The sequence below is a fragment of the Pogona vitticeps genome, chromosome 1 (genome assembly GCF_051106095.1).
Source record: "Pogona vitticeps strain Pit_001003342236 chromosome 1, PviZW2.1, whole genome shotgun sequence".
NCBI classification, from domain to species: domain Eukaryota; kingdom Metazoa; phylum Chordata; class Lepidosauria; order Squamata; family Agamidae; genus Pogona; species Pogona vitticeps.
In genome coordinates this window covers 153779527-153801061 of record NC_135783.1, presented here as the reverse complement: position 1 = coordinate 153801061, position 21535 = coordinate 153779527, and the positions used below count along the sequence as shown (strand labels likewise).

The following is a 21535-nucleotide window of genomic DNA, read 5'->3' as shown; positions in this document are numbered from 1 at the left end:
GGGTAAACCACTACTGTCCATTCCAAGGGTTACAATTCCCCTTCACGCGCGTGTAAGTCCTTGGAGTCTGGCAGGAGACCTCTGCCCACCTGTAGGTTTCGGAATTCTCGGATTAAAGTCGAGAAGCCCTCCTGTCTGGTGCTCCACTCCGTCTGCTCTGCCCGGTCCTTCTTGTCGGGATGAGTGCCCGTTAGGATGTTAAAACTTTGCACGCTTTCCATCTCTTTTAAGTCCTCCTCCTAGACGATCAGGTCTAACTCCTCCCCTCTGTCTTCAGCTAGACACACCTCCAATCTCTTTTGCTCCTCTACTGGCCCCTGCTCTATTTCCACCAGCACTCCTCCTACACATCCCTCCCCTTCCTCTATACTCTGTACTGCGGAGGGCGGCACACTCTCGTTCTTTCCTTCACAGAGACACTGCAGACTAAAGCAACCAGAAAAATCAGCAGTAGCTAAACATGCCCTAAAACAAGCAGGACATGAAATTCCATTTCAAAATACTGAAGTGCTGGACAACACCAGCAAGAATTATGTTAGACTGCACAGGGAAGCCATTGAAATCCATAAACCCCAGCAGAGCTTCAACAAAAAAGAGGAAAGTCAAAATAAGGCCTGACTCCCAGCAATGAAAAATACAGTCTGCAAAAGGTCAATGAACTCTACCCAGCCACAAGGACCAGGGATCATTGCACAAAAAAGACCAGCTAAAGACACCCATCAATCACAGTAATAGATAATCTCTCCCTCATCATAACAATACATCCACAACAAAAAAACACTGATCACCAACATCACCCTATCTCCTGAAAAGGACTAAAGCTGTTCCCACAGCTATAAATAATTATCCAACAAACAGCAACAGAGCATGGACTGAGTTCCTACTCCAGTCCTTTGAAGATGCCGGCCACAGAGACTGGGGAAACGTTAGGAAGAACAACCTTCAGAACACGGCCAAAGAGCCTGAAAAACCCACAACAACCATCAGATCCCGGCCACGAAATCCTTCGGGAATACAATAAAATATTTGTCCTGCTCCCTTGCTTCTGTGCTGTATTTAGGTTCTTCAGAATGCCTCTCTTGGTACCAGTGGATACTTTCTTCAAACATAATTGCACACAGAGAGATTTGAGGTGGATTGTTGCTGGGGAAGAGAAGGTTGACTTATTATTCCTCAGTACTTTAACCTCCTCCCTGCAAAATATTGCCTGCCCTGAGCCACAATTAGATTTTTGAGAAGACTGTTGATGCCAGTGGAAGGTGGGTTTTTGTTTTTAGTTTTTAAAGCCCTAAATGTGGAGGGAGGGTTCTGGAGGAGTATGTGTGTGACAGAGAAAGCTAGAACACCTGAGTGCATGATCAATCATGTTGGAGTCAACATATGCACTGTGTACTGTCCCTGCCTACTTCAGGACATGACCCCACTCACTGCTTGGAGGCAGTGATTTGGGTAGTGGGGAAAATAGTGGAAACAGTTTATTTTAAGTTAAAGACTGTGCTCCCAATATTTTGATGCAATATTTTTATTGCTTCTAGATTTACATCTTTGCTTCTACATCTTTTATTGCTTTTAGATCTATCCTTCTGAGTTTGGAAAACAAAGAATGAAAGAAGAAGTAGTGAATGGCCCAACAGAACTATTAAGCCTTCCAGAGGATGTCACAGAGAAAGACAGGTATTAAATGTTTATGAAATTTCTATCCTTCTAAGTCCAAAATTGTATGTTCACTTATTTTGATAAACATGCATATTCTTAGGTTTTAATCGTACGAATTCAAAGGGAGGAGGAGACTTCTTAGAATAGGCACCTTCAATACATTCCTCCTTATTTCCTATTGCAATCAGTACCTATTGCAAGCAAACAATAAAGGAAAGGGTCACAATAATTGTGAGTGTATAGTGTTGTTAGAGCTAGGATTAGCTATGTTTAGACCCATCAAAATCTAGGGCACAAGTCAGTTTTGATGAAGTTAAGATCCATTCGTTTCAGCTGTTCTTTTCTAAGCATGACCAAATCTGGAACAAACATAGTGTGTTAAGAATTATAGAAATGTATAAAACAACCATTGGGCAATGTAATTGTATGTTCAAGGTTAAGTAATAAAAATTGTATTTTTCTCCCAAAAATTACATAGTGTGATCAGGTTCACCAGAAATAACTGTGCAGCAAAACAAGCTCTAGTTGCAGTTTATTGATTTGCTACTCTCAGAGGCTGCAGTTCATTCAGCACTTCAGATTGTTCATTGTGTTTTAGAGGTATTATCTGCATTTTCATATCAGCCTTGTATAGCAGATGCCTATATACTGAATGAACACCAATGAACTTATGACAATGAGCATAAATAACAGGACTATGGTCATTATTTAATTGTTATTAGCAGCACTATGATTAATCTTTTTGCTGAAAACTAATCAATTTAAGAGCTACAGTATTGATTTGATGTGATGATGATGCTCTTGACTTTTGTCAGACCGAGAGTATCGTTGTAGGACAGTAGGGTTCAGGCATAGCAAGAAACCATGAATGAGCTGCTGTTTAATGGGAAAGGAACAGTTTACTACCAATTTTTATCAAATCATAGTTGCCCATATTATCTGATCTTGGGTAATAGGTGCTTTCTTTCATTAAGTGCTTTGCACAATATGAAATTACAGCTTCCTGTTAATTTCTAAAATGGATCATTTAATGGAAACTTAAGATGTTGAACAATGTGTAAAAAACCATGTGCATTTACCAATTTAATATATGAAAGAGATGCTGCTTAAACATGAGTTAGAAGCAACTACATCTCTGACTAGAGTGCATACATTTGCTGGAGCATGATGACCCTGGAACATCAGTATGTAGTTAAATATAGGCTGAAATCCTGTTGCTGTGTTACACCTGCAGAAAGCAAAAAGTGTAATATTCACTAATTCCTAGCCAGCCATTGATGAGTCACTGTTGGGAGTCTTGGGGGCTCAAGATCCCACTGGCTTGGAGTGTGCTTGAGTATCTCAGCAGGGACTGTGTAATTACAAATGAGTGTTACACCTTTTACATCGTAAAAAATCATCTATTGTTATATAATGGGTTTCCACCACTAGATGGAACCTTTCTCCATAGAAGGGCAGCATCACTAGTAAGCTAAGTTCAATACAGTACTAAAAATCTGAAAAACTTTAGTTGTTAGCATGATGACAATTTCATCTATATTTAACATCCTGCTTCAGAGAACACATTTATGCCCCTTTGGTTACTGTAGCTCTTAAATTTGTTTGATCAATCCTCATATTTTTTGTGGAGTGAGGATAACAGTGACAAATAAGTTGTGGAGAAGAGGTTGGTGGTGTTTTTTTTCCTCTGGGAAAACTTGAGGGATGTTAATTTCCAAGGCAGAGATGAATTTGCTTTGTCTTGAACAAGGTATCAGAAAAATTACTCTTATGTTCCTTCCTGGAAAGCAAGTATGGTGATACCAATGCTACTGCTTATTGGTAATAATATTTTTAAAACCCTTCTTTTAGTTGACATATCTGCAGTATTTTTGATTAGGTTATGAGCTTTAAGGCATGCCCACTTTTCCATGGGACACCTGTGTGTTGATTTTATATTTCTAAGTAGTCACCAAGAAAGGTATGTTAAACTCAACCAGGATTCAAAGCATCGTACCAAGAGTTTAGCAAGTCAAGTTTAACTCTAAATTTGTATACTTCAAACAGTAGCTCCTAATGGAGCATAAATAGCTGTATTTGAAAGTTCTGGCAAGGGGAGCTGTGATTCAAAGAAAGGAAGCATAAGAATAATTTTTAAAAAGCCCCTCTAGGTACAAGCAATACCTTAGGTGCAACTAAAGCAACTTCTGAGATCTTGGCCTATGGCTTCTGCGTAGAAGATGCATTGTTTGTAATATAAGATCTTTATTACTGCAAGTATGTTATCAGCATTAGGATATAGTTCTTAATGTCTAAGGTACCGGAAGCTGCAGTTGGAAACCTTCTGGCCTGCCAGATTTTGGGACATCAATTCCTGGAAACTCCAAGCAGATAATAGGCTTATAAGGGAGGCACAATGGAAAATGAGAACTCTCAAGGTTCCCACCTCTGATATAAGCTCACTTCTTATTTCTGTGATATCAAAAGGAGAAAGAATGTCTGCCATTTGGTTCATAGAGCTTTGATGAGAGATTATACTTTGACCTCATGATACTTAACATGTGGACAGTGAAGGAATTAGATTGCAGTACATTGGTTCATGATTTCTTTGTCTCACTAACAGTCCTTGGCCTTTTTTCCTCTTGCTGTAGCATTTATAAGGAGAAACTAAGAGACTACCAGTTCAAACGACTGAAATATTATTATGCAGTGGTAGAATGTGACTCCCCTGAAACAGCTAATAAAATCTATGAAGAATGTGATGGACTGGAATTTGAAAGCAGCTGTTCTTTTGTGGACCTCAGGTATACATTATTGTGGTTACTAAACTTTTTAAAAAAATCTAATATTGCATACTAATGTGAGAGTTAGTGTGGCATAGCAGTCATAGACTAGGATTGAGAAGATCCAAGTTTATATCCTCTCTCAGCTGTGAAGCTGTTCTCAAATGGCCTGCGGCCAGTCACTTTCAGTCCAGTCACTTTCAGTCCGACTTATTAGGGAGATACCACCAAAGCTAGGCTAGCTAAAGATGGATAGGCATTGACTTGAAATCCTGTTGCTTTGTTATGCACACAAAAGGTAAATTACATAGCATTTACTTTCTTCTAAGGACGTGGTGGCGCTGTGGGCTAAACCGCAGAAGCCTGTGCTGCAGGGTCAGAAGACCAAGCAGTCGTAAGATCGAATCCACGCGATGGAGTGAGCGCCCATTGCTTGTCCCAGCTCCCGCCAACCTAGCGGTTCGAAAGCATGCAGATGCGAGTAGATAAATAGGGACCATCTCGGTGGGAAGATAAACAGCGTTCCGTGTCTAAATCACACTGGCCATGTGACCACGGAAAGATTGTCTTCGGACAAAACGCTGGCTCTATGGCTTGAAGAGCGGGATGAGCGCCGCCCCCTAGAGTCGGACGCGACTGGACAAAAAATTGTCAAGGGGAACCTTTACCTTTTTACTTTCTTCTAGATCAGTGGTTCTTAACGTGGGCGATAATGCCCCCCAGGGGGCGATTTCATTTTTCAGGGGGGCGGTAGAACGAAAAGGGGCGGCATGGGGGCGCTGGAGCAGAAGGGGGCGGTAGGGGGGTGCTGGAGCAAGCCAAACCTTTGAAGATGGCTGCAGCCTTTTTACAGTGTGCATGAATATATATTTTCCTCCAATTTTAATTTAGTTTCAGACTTTTAGTCTTGAAATTTTTAGTTCCTGCATTTGTTTTTATGCCCTTTTTATATTTCTTTTTGCGTCTTAAAATTCACTTGCAACTAAATCATTAAATGTTACTTTTTGGGGGGCATTTCATTTTCTTGGAATTTAATTTTGTTTTCAGGGGTCATTGGATTTAAGTGTCTTAAACAAACAAACAAACAAACAAGCAAACAAACAAACAAGATATCATCACCGCAGGGAGGGGGGCGATGATAACTTCCTCAATGGCTCAAGGGGGCGTTTCTTTCAAAAAGGTTAAGAACCACTGTTCTAGATGGCCATTAATGAGTCAGCACTGCCATTCTCTGGGGCACCTGCTGGGTTGGTATATACTGGAGAATCCCAGCAGGGACTTGTTAATTGTCACCTGGAAGAAAGTGAATGATAGGCTGTTTGCTTTCTTCATGTATGACAAAGCAACAGGATTTCAGCCACTGCTTGTTTGTTTGTAAACTTAAAAGGATGTGTTTAAGCTTCATTTCTACCAATTGATGCTTAAGGTAGATAACAATAAAAATGCAACATGAAATACAAAATATCAAGGCAGACACAGCTATCTGTACGGTAAGGTACACTGCCTTTGAGTAATCCTGTAGTCAAAAGATCTATTTAAATAGGAATCCTTATTTTCTTTTTTCTTTGATTAAAATATGCATTTGGCTTTGTATTTTTAAAAAAGTCTCTGTATGGTGTAATTTGAAGCAATTTGTTATCAAGCAGAAGATTGTCAAAGAAGGGGTTAGATTGGCCTTCCACAATCTGTGAATGATCACAGACTATGAAAGTGCCAGATGCACTTCAGAAATTGATAGAAATAAGATCTGTTCTGAAAGTCTTAAAACGTCAGCAGCCTCTTAATGGGCTTAAAGAAGATGGGCAGATCCAAAAGTTGATACTTCTGATGGTTGTTGATGTGTTTGGTACAATAACTGGGACCTCTGTTGTTCTAGGACATGCAGTTTTGCAGTTCTTTAACACAATAGAGGGTTTGATTGTTGCCCCCTGCTTTTCAACAGCTCAGTGAAGACTTTCACCATTCTTATTTTAGAGATAGGCCATTGTGTCCAATGATGTTTTTCAACTAAAAGTACAGCTATTTCTGTTCTGTGTACTTTTCCCACATACCCTACAGATCATTACTAGAAAATTAGAGAGTCTTCTTGAAAGGCATTTATTTATTTATTTATTTATTTATTTTATTTTAATTTAATTTAATTTAATTTAATTTTATTTAATTTAATTTTATTTTATTTAATTTTATTTATTTATTTATTTATTTATTTATTTATTGGACTTATATACCGCCCCATAGCGCTACAAGCACTCTCTGGGCGGTTTACAATTTTTAATTATACAGGCTACACATTGCACCCCCAGCAAGCTGGGTGCTCATTTTACCGACCTGGGAAGGATGGAAGGCTGAGTCAACCTTGAGCCGGCTACCTGGGATTTGAACCCCAGGTCGTGAGCACAGTTTTCGCTGCAGTACAGCGTTTTAACCACTGCGCCACGAGGCTCAGTGGTTTTGTTTTAAATATTTTTCCTTTAAAAGGATCCAAGACAGCTTACATCATCAATATTTAAAAGCTAAAAACAGTAAATATACAAATTTTTAAAAAGAATTAAACAAGTATTATATTAAAAGCAGTACATAAATACATACCTACTTTATTGTTATGGCATCAAGCCATACATAAGACAGAATATTAAAAGCAGTAAATAAAATCAATATTAAGACATTTAAAACAACAGAAAACAACAGTCCATTTAAAAACTCCTCTCACATGATTTCAAGAGCATGTAGGGGGATAAATGCATTGGGAAGTCCACTTGCATGAGTGGAAGATTGTTCACATGATATTGCCTATGATTTGTGAGATGGAGAGGGAGTCAACATGCCTGTGACATACTAGTGATTTTGTGGCCAAGCACAGTTTGAATCCTGCTTTACTAAATCTATATGAAACATGGAATATCTGTACATGGTGGCTGTCTTAAGTTCCTTGTTGTTGTTTATTCGTGTCCGACTTTTTGTGACCCCATGGACCACAGCACGCCAGGCTTTTCTGTCTTCTACTGCCTCCAGGAGTTGGGTCAAATTCATGTTGGTAGCTTCGATGACACTGTCCAACCATCTCATCCTCTGTCGTCCCCTTCTCCTCTTGCCTTCACACTTTCCCAACATCAGGGTCTTTTCCAGGGAGTCTCCTCTTCTCATGAGATGGTCAAAGTATTGGAGCCTCAGCTTCAGGATCTGTCCTTCCAGTGAGCAGTCAGGGTTGATTTCCTTTCGAATGGATAGGTTTGTTCTCTTTGCAGTCCAGGGGACTCTCAAAATCCTCCTCCAGCACCACAATTCAAAAGCATCAATTCTTCGGTGGTCAGCTTTCTTGATCAGCTTTCTTTATGGTCCAGCTATCACTTCCATACATCACTACAGGAAAAACCATAGCTTTGACTATGCGGACCTTTGTCGGCAAAGTGATGTCTCTGCTTTTTAAGATGCTGTTGAGGTATGTCATTGCTTTCCTCCCCAGAAGCAGGCGTCTTTTAATTTTGTGGCTGCTGTCACCATCTGCAGTGATCATGGAGCCCAAAAAATCTATCACTGCCTCCATATCTTCCCCTTCTATTTGCCAGGAGGTGGTGGGACCAGTGGGCATTGTCTTAGTTTTTTTGATGTTGAGCTTCAGACCGTTTTTTGCACTCTCCTCTTTCACCTCATTATGAGGTTCTTTTAATTCCTCCTCACTTTCTGCCATCAGAAAGGTATCATCTGCATATCGGAGGTTGTTGATATTTCTTCCGGCAATTTTAATTCTGGTTTGAGATTCCTCTAGTCCGGCCTTTCGCATGATGTATTCTGCATAGAAGTTAAATAAGCCGGGGGACAATATACAGCCTTGTTGTACTCCTTCCCCAATTTTTAACCAGTCAGTTATTCCATATCCAGTTCTAACTGTTGCTTCCTGTCCCCTGTTACGTTCCTTAGTTTAAATCAAAGGTGTGGAATGTGTGTTCTTTTAGATATTTTTGAATTCTAATTCTCATTGGCTCAGTCTAAACCAGTGAGTATGCTTGCTAGGGACACAATCAAGCTGTATCTGTGGTGTCATCTGTACCCTCTCCTACGTATCTGTCCCCTATTTTTAAGATTGGAGGTTGGTATGCTTGAAGAATGTTATCTCTGAGGTTCTAAGGTATACTGAATTTATGGACATGTGCGTCACAACTTTGTAGGAGTTCTGGTCCAAGAACTTCTTGGGGAACTGCTGTTCTAGTGTAACTGTACCAGAGCCGGTGGGATGTTCCCTCTGCTGAGTGAAAGGTGACATCTTTGTCTGTCAGCCTTTTTTCTCTCAGCTATGGAGTGAACAACAAATGTTTTTCTCACAGCTAAGAGCAATTAGAGACCTATCAGTTTTGTTCCTTTGAAGCCTCATGATATCTGTTTTAATAATAAATCATTTTCCTTTGACTTTTAAGATTTATTCCAGATGAGATGATATTTGATGATGAGCCAAAGGACTTGGCCTGTGAAGTAGATGGAGCTGCTTATAAACCAAAGTACTTCACATCTGCTGCTGTGGCAACATCAAAGGTACCCTAACCATGTTTTTGTAGCCATTCAGAGCTTGTTTACTTTTATGTGTTCTCGGTTTGTAAATTGTGTAAGTATAACAGTGATGGTAGAGCAGATGGATGGGCAAAAGGATCTACTTGGGTCGATGCAGTTGTCAAAAGGAAGAAGTACAGTCACGATACATTATAGTCCTGGGTACCCTGTGCCCTAGAGTACAAAATATGTCCACCCGTGAATTTAGCAATGCTGACTGAGAATAAAGAGGCTTTAGAATATATTTTGTAGTTTCTTTACTTTTGTGCTTGCTGCATTTAAAATGCCTTCTTGGCCTGTTGTTTTTGCTTTGAAATGCTCAACTGCACACAACTGTAGCATTCTCCCAGAATTCTAAAGGTAACTCAGAAAGGGCCATTACAGTCCAGAAGGAGTGAAGTGACCTCTTCTTTGCAGTCATAAGATAATAGAATTATGCCTTAATTAGAGGGAAGAGGAGTTAATTACAATGGTGAGGGGTTTGTTTTTGGTAACTCGTTGTTTCCACATCCCAAAGAATACATAGCATTTGTGTAGCACAGAATGTTATATAAATGCAAGTGCTGTTTGTACCAGTATTTGACATCCATTGCTGTAAGAGTGATGTCAGCCTTGAAAGACAGGTGATTATCACTGTCAGTAATTCATACCAGTATTTGGCTTACATTCCTGTAAAGGTCAATTAACTGTGAAAGACAAATTATTATCATTGTCATTTTGGTATTTCCAGATTGTGGAGGATAGTTTAGAGAAAGAGAGCCATTGCTTGTGTAGGTGAGCTCATAACAGCTATGGTATTCAGACCGTCGGCAGCATAATTTATAGCTCAGACAGCGATCCCATGCAGATCCCACAAAACCTAGTTTAGCGTACTTAGCCTGGAGAAGATGCAGCAACTGGAGATGCTCTGGGCAAGCTCTTTCATGCCTTAGAGTGATATCCTCGTGACTTGCTTCATGTCCTTTTCCAAAGAAACAAGTTCTCCTGTCGTACAATGTCTCCAACCCCAGCTGTGACAGTGTTCTCATTATAACCAAAATATTTCAAGGTTTTGGCAAGGTTGAAATAGACGAAATATGAAGAGTGAAGGAATGTTTCCATATTTATTGGTAGTCTCTTATCAGTTGGTGTACCCAGTAGAGATCAGAACTGTAGCAATATTCAACAAGGAGAGTGTGTCTCTGTTCTGCCCCCTTTGCAAACACAAGTTCCCATCCAAAGCCTCTGCACTCCATGTTTTATTATAGTAAAATTGTGCAGATGTTGAGTAGAGGGCAACTCTGAAGTCTCTTAGCATACAGCAAAAGTTGCTGACAGTTGTAAATTAGAGCTCTGAATGCTAATCTTTGAGTCTTTTATGGCCCACCTCCAGGGTAGGCTTTGGTTTGTTTGTTTAAGCCAAAATGAATGTACACAGCTTTAAGTATATGTGATTGTAAAATGTTTGTCTACAGTGGTGGATGCAAAATATAAGTTCTTTGTTTCACTCTAAGGTAGATATCACATGGGATGAGACAGATCATGAAAGAGTGACATCACTGAGCAGAACCTTTAAAAAAGATGAACTGCTGGACATGGACTTCCAAGCCTACTTGGCTTCATCAAGTGAGGAGGAGGAGGAGGAAAAACAGCAAGGTATTTCTGACAAATGTTTCTGTTAATAGTCCTGTATTTAAAAGCAATTTGTTAGAAACCTTTTCCAAAGTTACTCCGTCTTTTTAAGGAGAAAAGAATAAATTGCAGCCTCTCATTAGTAAATCAGGAATTGAGTCTTTAATCCTTTAAAAAAGATGGCAACCCAAGAGGAAAGGAAAACATTGAAATCCATTTCACACTACCAAGACATAACCTGGTTCAGAAATAGTGGGAAATTCTGACTTGCCATTATACAGTGAAGACTGCTCCATCTTTTAGATGGCATGCTCTTTCATTCTTGTCTCCTCTTTAATGGCCATGAGAAAATTAAATTTTGCTGGTGGATCTCAACAGACCACAGTTCCTGATGACGTCTGAACTGAGAACTGTGGTTAGCAGTTTTCACTCAAGTTAATGAAAATGAGACTGTGCTACTCTGCAGCTTTTTCTTGGGATCATGCCCCACTGAAAGTAGTGAGACTTGGTTTTAGGTAAATGCACTGCAAGGGGGTTTCAGATCCTGGTTTGTTCCATACCAAGAGCTAGCCTGGTTAATCAGGATTCTTTTTAAAAAAATCGGGATGGAATTTCTTAATTGTTTGATGTTGCATTCTTAGTTCTAAAATATTGCAAAAGATATGAAAGTTATTCAGTGGTAAAATTGCTATGAACTTTGCTTTCTTGTATAGAGCAAAAAACAGTCATAGAAAAATAGAGTATTTATTGAAACACAGAAAGAGGTCTTAATAGATTAAAACAACTGGAGAACGGAACCTGATACTTGAAAGACAAAACAGTAATTTACACACTGTCTCACACACTGTGTGGGGAGAGGTTTTCCTCCAAAGGAAGGGGCTATTTTTAAAAAAGTCCCTTGACTTTTTCTCGTGGAAGGATTTTTTTCCAATGGATTTGAAGTCTCCGCAGCCAGGAGCTGTCTTTTTACCAAAAGAACTGAAGTAAAAGGTATTTTGCACAAAAGTAAAAGATAAAAATGAAAACTTCGTCCTTCTAGAATAAAATCAGTCAGAGGTGACTGGCTGGTTGCTTCTAGCATTAAGGTGTGTGCTTGTCATCTGAGAGCAGTTTGCAAATACCTGTACCATTTTTGCCTGTACAATTAAAGCTTCTATTTTGTTGTTTAGTTGTTAAGTTGTGTCTGACTCTTCATGACCCCATGGACCAGAGCACACCAGGCCTTCCTGTCTTTCACTGCCTCCCGGAGTTGGGTCAAATTCATGTTAGTAGCTTCAGTGACACTGTCCAACTATCTCGTCTTCTGTTGTCCCCTTCTCCTCTTGCCTTCACACTTTCCCAACATCAGGGTCTTTTCCAGGGAGTCTTCGCATGGGATGGTCAAAGTATTGGAGCCTCAGCTTCAGGATCTGTCCTTCCAGTGAGCACTCACGATTGATTTCCATCAAAATGGATAGGTTTGTTCTCTTTGCAGTCCAGAGGACTCTCAAGAGTCTCCTCCAGCACCACGATTCGAAAGCATCAATTCTTTGGCGGTCAGCCTTCTTTATGGTCCAGTTCTCACTTCCATACAACACTACTGGAAAAACCATAGCTTTGACTATGCGGACCTTTGTCGGCAAGGTGATATCTCTGCTTTTTAAGATGCTGTCGAGGTTTGTCATCGCTTTCCTCCCCAGAAGCAGGCGTCTTTTAATTTTGTGGCTGCTGTCACCATCTGCAGTGATCATGGAGCCCAAAAAATCTGTCACTGCCTCTATATCTTCCCCTTCTATTTGCCAGGAGGTGGTGGGACCAGTGGGCATTATCTTAGTTTTTTTGATGTTGAGCTTCAGAACGTTTTTTGCACTCTCCTCTTTCACCTAATTATGAGATTCTTTTAATTCCTCCTCACTTTCTGCCATCAGAAAGGTATCATCTGCATATTGGAGGTTGTTGATATTTCTTCCGCAATCTTAATTCCGGCTTTGGATTCATCCAGTCCTGCCTTTCCAATGATGTATTATGCGAATAAGCCGGGAGACAATATAAAGCCTTGTTGTACTCCTTTCCCAATTTTGAATCAATCAGTTGTTCCATATCCAGTTCTAACTGTTGTTTCCTGTCCCACATATAGATTTCTCAGGAGATAGATAAGGTGGCCAGACACTACAGTATCTTTAAGAGCTTGCTATAGCTTGTTGTGGTCCACACAGTCAAAGGCTTTTGCATAATTAATGAAGCAGAAGTAGATGTTTTTCTAGAACTTTCTGGCTTTCTTCATAATCCAGCGCATGTTAGCAATTTGGTCTCTAGTTCCTCTGCCCCTTCGAAATCCAGCTTGTACTTCTGGGAGTTCTCAGTCCACATATAGTGGTGCCTCGCAAGACGAATTTAATTCGTTCCGCTGTTCATGTTGTCTTGCGAAACACATTTTCCCATAGGAATCCATTGAAATCTAATTAATGCGTTCCTGTGGGCAAAAAAAGTCAGAACAAAGTCAAATTTGGTTTACAAAGGGTTTATTAAGTGCTCTTTGAAGCCATACATCTTGTGCAGATGATTTTAAAAATTTTCAATCAAAAAACTAACTTTTTAAACATCATAGAAAAACATTTAAAAATCAGCAAACATGAGGTAGGAACAAAAAACGGAAAACATTCTACTTGCAAAGCACGGCCATAGGAACATTTGTCTTCCGAGTAGTTAACCCCATTGCCCAAAGCATTTGTCTTGCGAGTTTTTTGTCATGCGAGGCATTTGTCTTGCCAGGCACCACTGTACTGCTGAAACCTGCCTTGGGGGATTTTGAGCATAAGCTCGCTAACATGTGAAATGAGTGCAATTGTACGTTAGTTGGAGCATTCTTTGGCACTGCCCTTCTTTGGAGTTGGGATGTAGACAGATATTTTCAAATCCTCTGGCCACTGCTGAGTTTTCCAAACTTGCTGCCATATTGAGTGTAGCACCTTAACAGCATCATCTTTTAAGATTTTAAATAGTTTGACTGGAATGCCATCACCCCCAATGGCCTTGTTGTTAGCCATGCTTTCTAAGGCCCTCTTAACTTCATTCTCCAGGATGTCTAGATCAAGGTCAGCAACCACACTATCTGGGTTGTCCGGGACATCCAGATTTTTCTGGTATAATTGTGTATTCTTGCCACCTCTTCTTGATGTCTTCTGCTTCTGTGAGGTCCCTACCATTTTTGTCCTTTATCATGTCCATCTTTGCACAAAATATTTCCTTAATATCTTCAATTTTCTTGAACAGGTCTCTGGTTTTCCCTTTCTATTATTTTCCTCTATTTCTTTGCACTGTTCATTTATGAACCCAGTCAAACGCGTCTAGATAAAATCCAACTGCTAGTGCTCACCAGTTTGTGCCTTCAGTAGAGCATTTCATGACTGCCTGGTGTTCTTTGCATGTATTATTCAGCTGTATTTACAACAGTCCTGTAAAAGGAAAAGGTTTAATTTATTTTTCCTGTAGTTGGGTTGGAGAATGTAGCTAGCTGAATAACATCAAATGACTTCAGGGAAATCCCTGTTCTCATAATGGAGTTTTGGCTAGGGGGAATGTTCATGCTGTCTCCTTCTATTCCGGTGTGTATGTTGAGGTATTCTTTGCAGCTATAAATGCTAAGGACAATTTCTTTCCTGAAAGAAGTTAAGGGTTTCAGGATTTTAAAGCCTAGCCACCTGGAATTACAATGAAGTTAAATACAGTAGATGCATATTTAACAGAAGCCATATATTTCTTAATTGAGTTCCAGTACTGTCTGTTGCTGTTTCTTCCTCATATTTTCCTTAACAATATTTTCTTTCGAAAATAGGATTCATTCTTAACATATTTATTGAAAGTCACCAGTCAAAATCCTCTTTTATGTAGCTATGCAAGGTGTGATTGCATGCTGAGTCCCACAATTCAACATGCAACTGATACTGTTTATGGTGATTTCTTAGTTTGGGGCCATTTGTCTCCAATGGTTACTCCATTAATTTCATGCTAGTGTAAATAGGTAGGAAGATTTGGAACAATGTGTAAATAATCAGTCGATGATGGTCATGGCCAGCCCTTGTTGTATGCTTTACTTGTGCAGGAGAATAGAAAGTACTTGATTGTGTGTGTGATTGCACAGAACTTTGTGAACATTGGGAGACCCTATGAAATTTATAATGTGCAGCTTTACTATAATGGGCATGTGTAATCTTTCTTGCAAAAAAACTTGTAAAGTTCCTGATCATCTGATCCAATTTTGAAGACAGACCAGCTTATTCAATAGGTAATATGCTTGGAGTATCTACATATCAGATTCACTCCACAGCAATACTGGTTTCCATTTGTAAGACAAAAGATTAGATCTTTCTACTGTGGATTTATTTATTAAACAACAATGTGGTGTATCTGTTATTTAGATTATTTTTTAAATTTAAGTCTTTATGTGTTAGTGTAGTGGAATGAGAGGTATAATATGAAAAATAGTTTTCTACAAGTATTATCATACAGTTGTCTAGGATCCTGTATCTGCATAACTTGTCAGCTGTAGGTTTATTGGAAAAATGTTTTTTTTCTGACTTTGCCCTGTGAGTTACCTTAAAAATAAAATTTTAAAGCAGTCATAATCTAGGTTTAACCTGAGACAGTGCAGGTTAAAGCATATTAGCCATTGTTGTGTAACCAAGGCCTCAAAGTCTTGTACATAGTTGGAATAATTTTCCTTTAAACCTTTGGAAGGATTGGAATGCAGTTGCACTTGATGTTCCTTTTGTTCATGGAAATGTTTCCTTTCTTTGGAAATTGGGATTGTGAAATTGTGCAATTGTAAAGAAACATAATACCCTGTGGGTTGTGAAAGCCAACTCTTGCCAGCTGACATGAGCATTTTTGGACAGTGTTTGGTGTGTGTTTTATGGGCTTGAGTTGTTTGGCACTTTTGACAGTTGAAATAATAGTAATTACCCAGGCACTGAGAGCAATATTAATGTCTTTGAAATGATTACCATCTTTTTCTAATTCCTCAGAGATACCAGCTGAGAGGTAGCAAACACTTTAAATGTTCTGCAGTTCAGTGGACACTGAGGTTGTTAATGCTGAGTGCAAAAGACAAGAAGAACAGAAAAAATATGTAAAGCCATGGATTGAGTTCAATAGTGTTTCCATATTAGTGGAATAACATCTATCAGCTAAATATTTTTATTCCCCTTTTCCCAATGTAGATTTGAGGGGGCAGAAACATGGAATAGAGTGGGCAGAGAGGAAAATTCCAGCTGCTTGCACAACTTTGGATCTTACCCATTTGCTTGGATTCTGACTACAAGCCCAGATCTGTGAAAGCAAGACATTTACACTTATACTAGGACCCCTTCATGTAAAATCCTTCTCCACTTCTGTCAGATAAGCAAAAAGCCCACCTTCACTGTACCTCCAAACATTTTCTAATGCGTTAGTGAACCATTCTCTTTGTTATCCTATGTGTTCTTTGGTGTCTTCACTTGCATCTGTCACTTGACCCTTGAGAATGAGCCTTTTGACAGAATGTTAAACAACATGAAACATGTACGTAATTTGTTCCAATAAGGCTGGCTTCAGATGTCTGCACTCTGGCAGGGAATCTTAATTGTAGATGATTTACATGAACAGAGGAGGGGGCCATAAATCCACCATGTTGCTAGCAGTTATTCCAGTCCCGTCAATCTATGGGGCAGCATAGGTCAGTGATGGCATCTGGTGTTTGTGTCTGGAAGGTACTAGGTGTGTTTACTGTGGCAGTTTTTTTTAACCACCTTTAAAGGTTTGTATAGGAGGTGAGGGAAAGACTAGTACCTGACACATAAAATAGGTGTTGTCAATTGTAGTGGGCAGAGCTTTGAAATATTTTGAGGTGTTTTTTTTTAATGCACCTCTCAAAAACTCCAGCCAGTAGCCCTATTAGCTGAGGAATTCTAGGACTTGTAGTCCAAAATCATAACTTGCCTATGGCCTGGTTCTGGGCTTAGGTGGGTGAATCCTGTGTCTTAGAATAAGGAGGGTTCATATGTTTATTGTTTGATTCCTTTGGCAGCCACTTTCACACGTCTATTTAATTTTTCAATTAAAGGTAAGATCCATTTTTATCAAGATGTCACATCCATGGTGTGATCAATCAAGTCACTCTCATTTCAGCACATGCTAGTCTCCTAGATTTGAATGGTCACTGCTTTCCTCTTATTACCTTGTTCTTGTTTTTGCCTTTTTAGAAATGAGTATTTAGACTGAGTTTCTACATTCATTGCCATTTTTCAAGACTTCTCCCCTGCCCCCCATTCCCCAACCTTTCTAAAAATCAAATCTTTGAGTCAGAAATGCGTGCATTAACACCATGAAGTGCAATTTCATATACAGTACTTCATGACAGCTGAGATGTGTTTTTAACAGCTGATGCTGTAAACAATTGTGCAGTTCCAATCTCTCTTTAACTAAAATAATATTCTTTTACTCTTTGGCTTTTAAGCCAGCGTGAGAGAGAGACAGGTTGTTGTAGTGTGAACAAGTACAGTGGACCCTTGACTTAAGGAATTAATCCGTATTGGAACAGTGGCTGCAGGTCAAAAAGTCTGTAGGTCAAGTCTCCATTGACCTACAGTGCATTGAAAACCGATTAATCCCGTAACAGGCCGTTTTTGTTCCATTTTGGTTTTTTCTGGTCTGTAAGTCAATTCTCAGGCTGCAAGTCAAACCTAAATTTTGCGGCCAGAGAAGTCTGTAACTCAAAAAGTCTGTAAGTCAAGCCGTCTGTAAGTCAAGGGTCCACTGTACAGCATTTCATGGATGGAGCTGAGCATTCATTTTACTTTATTCTTTACATTTATATTATGCCTTTCTTCCATCATGAGTGGGATTGAAGATAGATTCATTCATGGCATTTGCAGGTAATTTTTCATCCAGGCCTGACAAGACTGAGACCTGTTTAGCTTTAGTAAGTTCTAAGACATCTCCTGAAGGCATATATCTGCATTGTATTCCTTGAAGCTATACGCTGGGACCTGAGCAATTTGTAAGGGTGTATTTAAGGGTATGCAAGTGACATGGAAGTCTTGGAAAAGATTTTTGGTGTTGAATTGCAAACACACACCTTGATTTTCAGTTACTAAATGCTGCTGGATATACAAATTCACTTGCTGTCTGAAATCCTGTTCATAGTGTAGTAAGTCGCAACTTGAATTGGTCCATTGAATCAGTGAGGATTTGGTGAGGCCTTGTCTCTGTAAATACCATTGATTCTGTGGATCTATTTTAATTGCAACTTACAGTACCGAGCAACAGGTTTCCAGTCACTGAGACTTAAAAGTGCTTAACTGGATTGGATTTGTGCATCTTTTCCCCCTAGTTACCTAAGTGAGTTCAGAAAGACCTGACTGTATAATATGGAATGGAAGTGGGATGGGTGAACTGTCTTTCTAGTTGCTTCAGTTATTTTTTAGCTTAATTTCCATTGAGCTTTAACTTTCTGAATGTCCTACTGTTTGGGAGTTTCAAAGAAAAAATGTGGTACCAGAAGTGCCAACTCAAAGCCAACGCATCTGTAAAGAAGCAAATTAAATAAAGATGCCTGACAAAGATCATACGGTGTATGCACCAAGCCCACAGTGCCCTCGACTCTGCTCTCCAGCATCCAGCAGTTCTTTCCCTTTCTGCTCATCTCATGCATGTTTTAATACATCTGCAGCAGAACACAGGAGGAAGCTTTAGCTTAGCATTGTTAACTTTTTGCTCTGGAACAAATCTACATTTTCCTGTATTATTTTCATTGTGGCCTCTGAAACCACATGAAAAGTGCTCTGCTAGCTACAGTTAGGAACCTTGGTTTTAACTGTGTGACCAGACCAGAGACTTGCTGGTATATTTTCAACCTGGAAAGTTCTTGAATTTAATTATGTTTTCCAAAATAAGTTTTTAATAGAAAATACACAGCCGTTTCTTTAACATGTTCCTGATGTTTTATTCATTGAGTAGTAGGATAGACGACAGAGTTCTAGCCAGTCTGTTTATTGTGGCACTAAGCACAAACAGGGGAAAAAAATGAATTTCAGCTGTTTGAATAGAAATGTAAAATGTGTGATCAGATGGAAAGAATGTTCTGTACTTCTTATTCTACTCAGTATAGTTATTAAAAAGGTGTTACATATAAAAGAGCAGTCAATCTGTCTCATCCTGGTCAGCTGTGCTTGCATAGATTTGGGGGAGGTATCAAATCCTAAATGAATTTTAATTAAAGTTTTAACATGCAGTTCTTGAGCAAAATCTGAATTAGCTTTCCATAAAGCACAGTTGGTAAAGGTTCCTAACTGCTGCGTCTTTTGAAATCCAGGGATGGATTCATGAGCAGATTGTTTCATGTCGGGATGAGGAACATAGTCCTCAGAATCTCTGAGTAGGGCTGGGAAAAGCTCCTGAATAAATAGCTAGCAATCCATTGCCATTTAGAGTTGACAGTACTGAACTGTTTGAAGAGCTGATTCTGCCATAAGGCAAAGTCAGACAATCAGCCAAGAGAGCAGATTTTTGGTGTCAAGAAAATGGAACCCAATGGTACTTGATTATCTTATTCTTACTGTCAGGGAGGGGTCTGTGTGTGATTTCTGTTGTACGGTGCCAGAATGACTGGTGTTCAGTACTACATACTTTGAATTGGGGCTGGGGGAGCACCATTTGTTGCTGTGCGTCACGTAGCAGGCTGGTCCTGGCTAGATAGATCGTGGTCTGATTTTTTTTATACAAGACAACTTTTTATGTAAATGTGAACATGTGTACATGTGACCAGGGAAGGTACTTGTCTCTGCCCAGTCAAACTCCTGTATTTTCTACTCTCGTGTCCTTGATATGCAACTAAGGTCTTGCTGCCTAACTGTCAGTCTAAAAGTCAACTTACACAAATGAACAAATGTAGTCTATTGCGTACCACACAGGTCTTTGCAAAATACACAATATAAAGTCAGCAGGGTACAATACAACAAATGCAGTTTAGCATATACATGAGGACCAGATTAAGACCTGTTGAAGCCCAAAATCTGCATTGAGTCTAAGCCCCATAACACTTCACTCCAAAGCCCTAACTATAATTCTGACACATTTATGGTATGTTATAGTATAATGTTTTATCATATTTAGAGGTTACTTAGTTTGTACATAAATCCAGAACGGCATATATTCTGACCCAGTGTATTTTGTTCATTTGTTTTGTGTATATGGCTTGATTCAATCATGTTGACTCTTGTAAATAGTTTCTGGAAATTTCTTCTTCTTTCCTCTTTAAAGGTAGTGATGCAACACACACAACAGACATTGAAAAACCTAAGCTTCACCCCAGGGATGATGAAGAGCAAATTGCAAAATATAGAGAACTTCTCCGGAGTATCCAGGAAAAAGAGAAGCATCATCAGGAGACTGATATGGAAATGGAGATTAAGTGGGTTCCAGGTAGGTGGCTTATATTATTTGCAGTGTTAATTTTCTGTTTCTGAGGTGATCATTTGTCCATTTTTAAATGTTGAAGAGGTTGCATGGATCTACCAAAGTATTTAACAATTTCAGCAACACAAACTTAGTTCAACTTACCCTGTTGAAATACATTCGAAAGTTTAGTTGAGGCTCAGACCCAATATCCTATTGCTTATTTACACGCGTGGAGTGCCAAATGGAAAACCTGCTGCAGTGATCTGACACGATGCTGGTCATATGCAGCTGTGTGCTTGGTCACATGATCTGGCCCTTGGCCATCTGCGACTGGCACCTAATCAGATTGCTGTGGGAGCTTTCACAGTTGGAGCCCCATGTGTGTAAATATTCAGCAGGATATGGGACTCACTTTCTGTATTTTTCTTGCCAATTTTCTGCTGAGTTTTGAACCATTTGGCTGTTGAGGTGCAAGTGTATCAAAGGAGGAGAGAAATTGGTTTGAGAGTAACTAAGAATGCACCTGTGCTTCTCCCTTGTCGTTTTGTGGCTTTCCTACCCCCTTGTGAAAGTAATAATGTGTTGCCAAGTGCAGCTCTCTTTGTGCCTTTAATACGAGTGACTGTTGCCGAGGGACTTTGAGCAAAGACATTTTTAAAGCTTTGATCAACGGGCAATGCATCCTGCATAGATGCAGGGCCTAAACAAATTCCAGGTGAGTCCTCTGGGGCACCTGCCACTACAACCATACCATTCTTATGCAGTGACTAGATAGGGCTACCTGTGCCATTGCAAACCTCCAAAACAAAGATTTGTAGTGATTCAGGGCCCCCACTTTCTGGTTTAAGTTGCTGCACATACAGTTTGGCTTGCCTAGTAAAAGTCCTCATCTGTGGAATGGTGAAATCATACTATGAAGACTTCCACAAACAGTTCTGTGTGGACACTGAGTGGGTACAAAGAGTGGTAAGACTGTTATATAGAGAGGAGAGACAAATAGTGCCAAATCTTTACACCTATGTTTCTCCTGCTGTGCCCTCTATGTCTGTGTTCTGTTTTAATTTATATATAACGAAATGTATACCCTGTCTTAAAGTAGAATATATGTCCTGAAGGGAGGCTCATAAATCATAAAAAACAAATATGCCCACAGTATATTTTCTTCCTTGGCAAAAGAAAAATTCTCAATTTGCGGGGGGGGGGGGAGCGGGGGGGAGGAACCAAATCCCATATGTCAAGGTTGAGGGAGACTGTAGTGGTTCATTTAGTACAACAGTTCCACTGACCTTGCAGTACTTCGATTCCTTGAAGTCTGAATAAAAACTTTTTGTGGTTTCAAAATACACATACAAATGAATCAACACAGGCATCCAGTACATTCTTCAGCTTCTAACCATATGTTCTGTCTGCTCCAAACAATTCCTTTTATTTCTTATGCTTTGTATAGTGTGACAACTTAGAGACGATCACTTTCATTTTTGGGGAATGGTTTGGGCTACAGTTTCTGAGGCAATCTAATCTGTGGCGGAAGTTCAGTTCTTTCATGGAAA

General features: G+C 39.5%; 1 protein-coding gene across 2 annotated transcripts in view; it reads left to right on the top strand.

Annotated features, from left to right (window-relative positions):
* The window catches only part of ESF1 (ESF1 nucleolar pre-rRNA processing protein), a 55015-nt gene that overhangs the window by 8154 nt on the left and 25326 nt on the right, over positions 1 to 21535 (top strand). For both annotated transcript variants that reach the window (XM_020801239.3, XM_020801241.3), the window contains exons 5-9: positions 1574 to 1674; positions 4287 to 4439; positions 8831 to 8945; positions 10454 to 10595; positions 19848 to 20009. In XM_020801239.3, coding sequence (XP_020656898.3) covers positions 1574 to 1674; positions 4287 to 4439; positions 8831 to 8945; positions 10454 to 10595; positions 19848 to 20009 — 673 coding nt within the window. The remainder of the gene's footprint in view (positions 1 to 1573; positions 1675 to 4286; positions 4440 to 8830; positions 8946 to 10453; positions 10596 to 19847; positions 20010 to 21535) is intronic.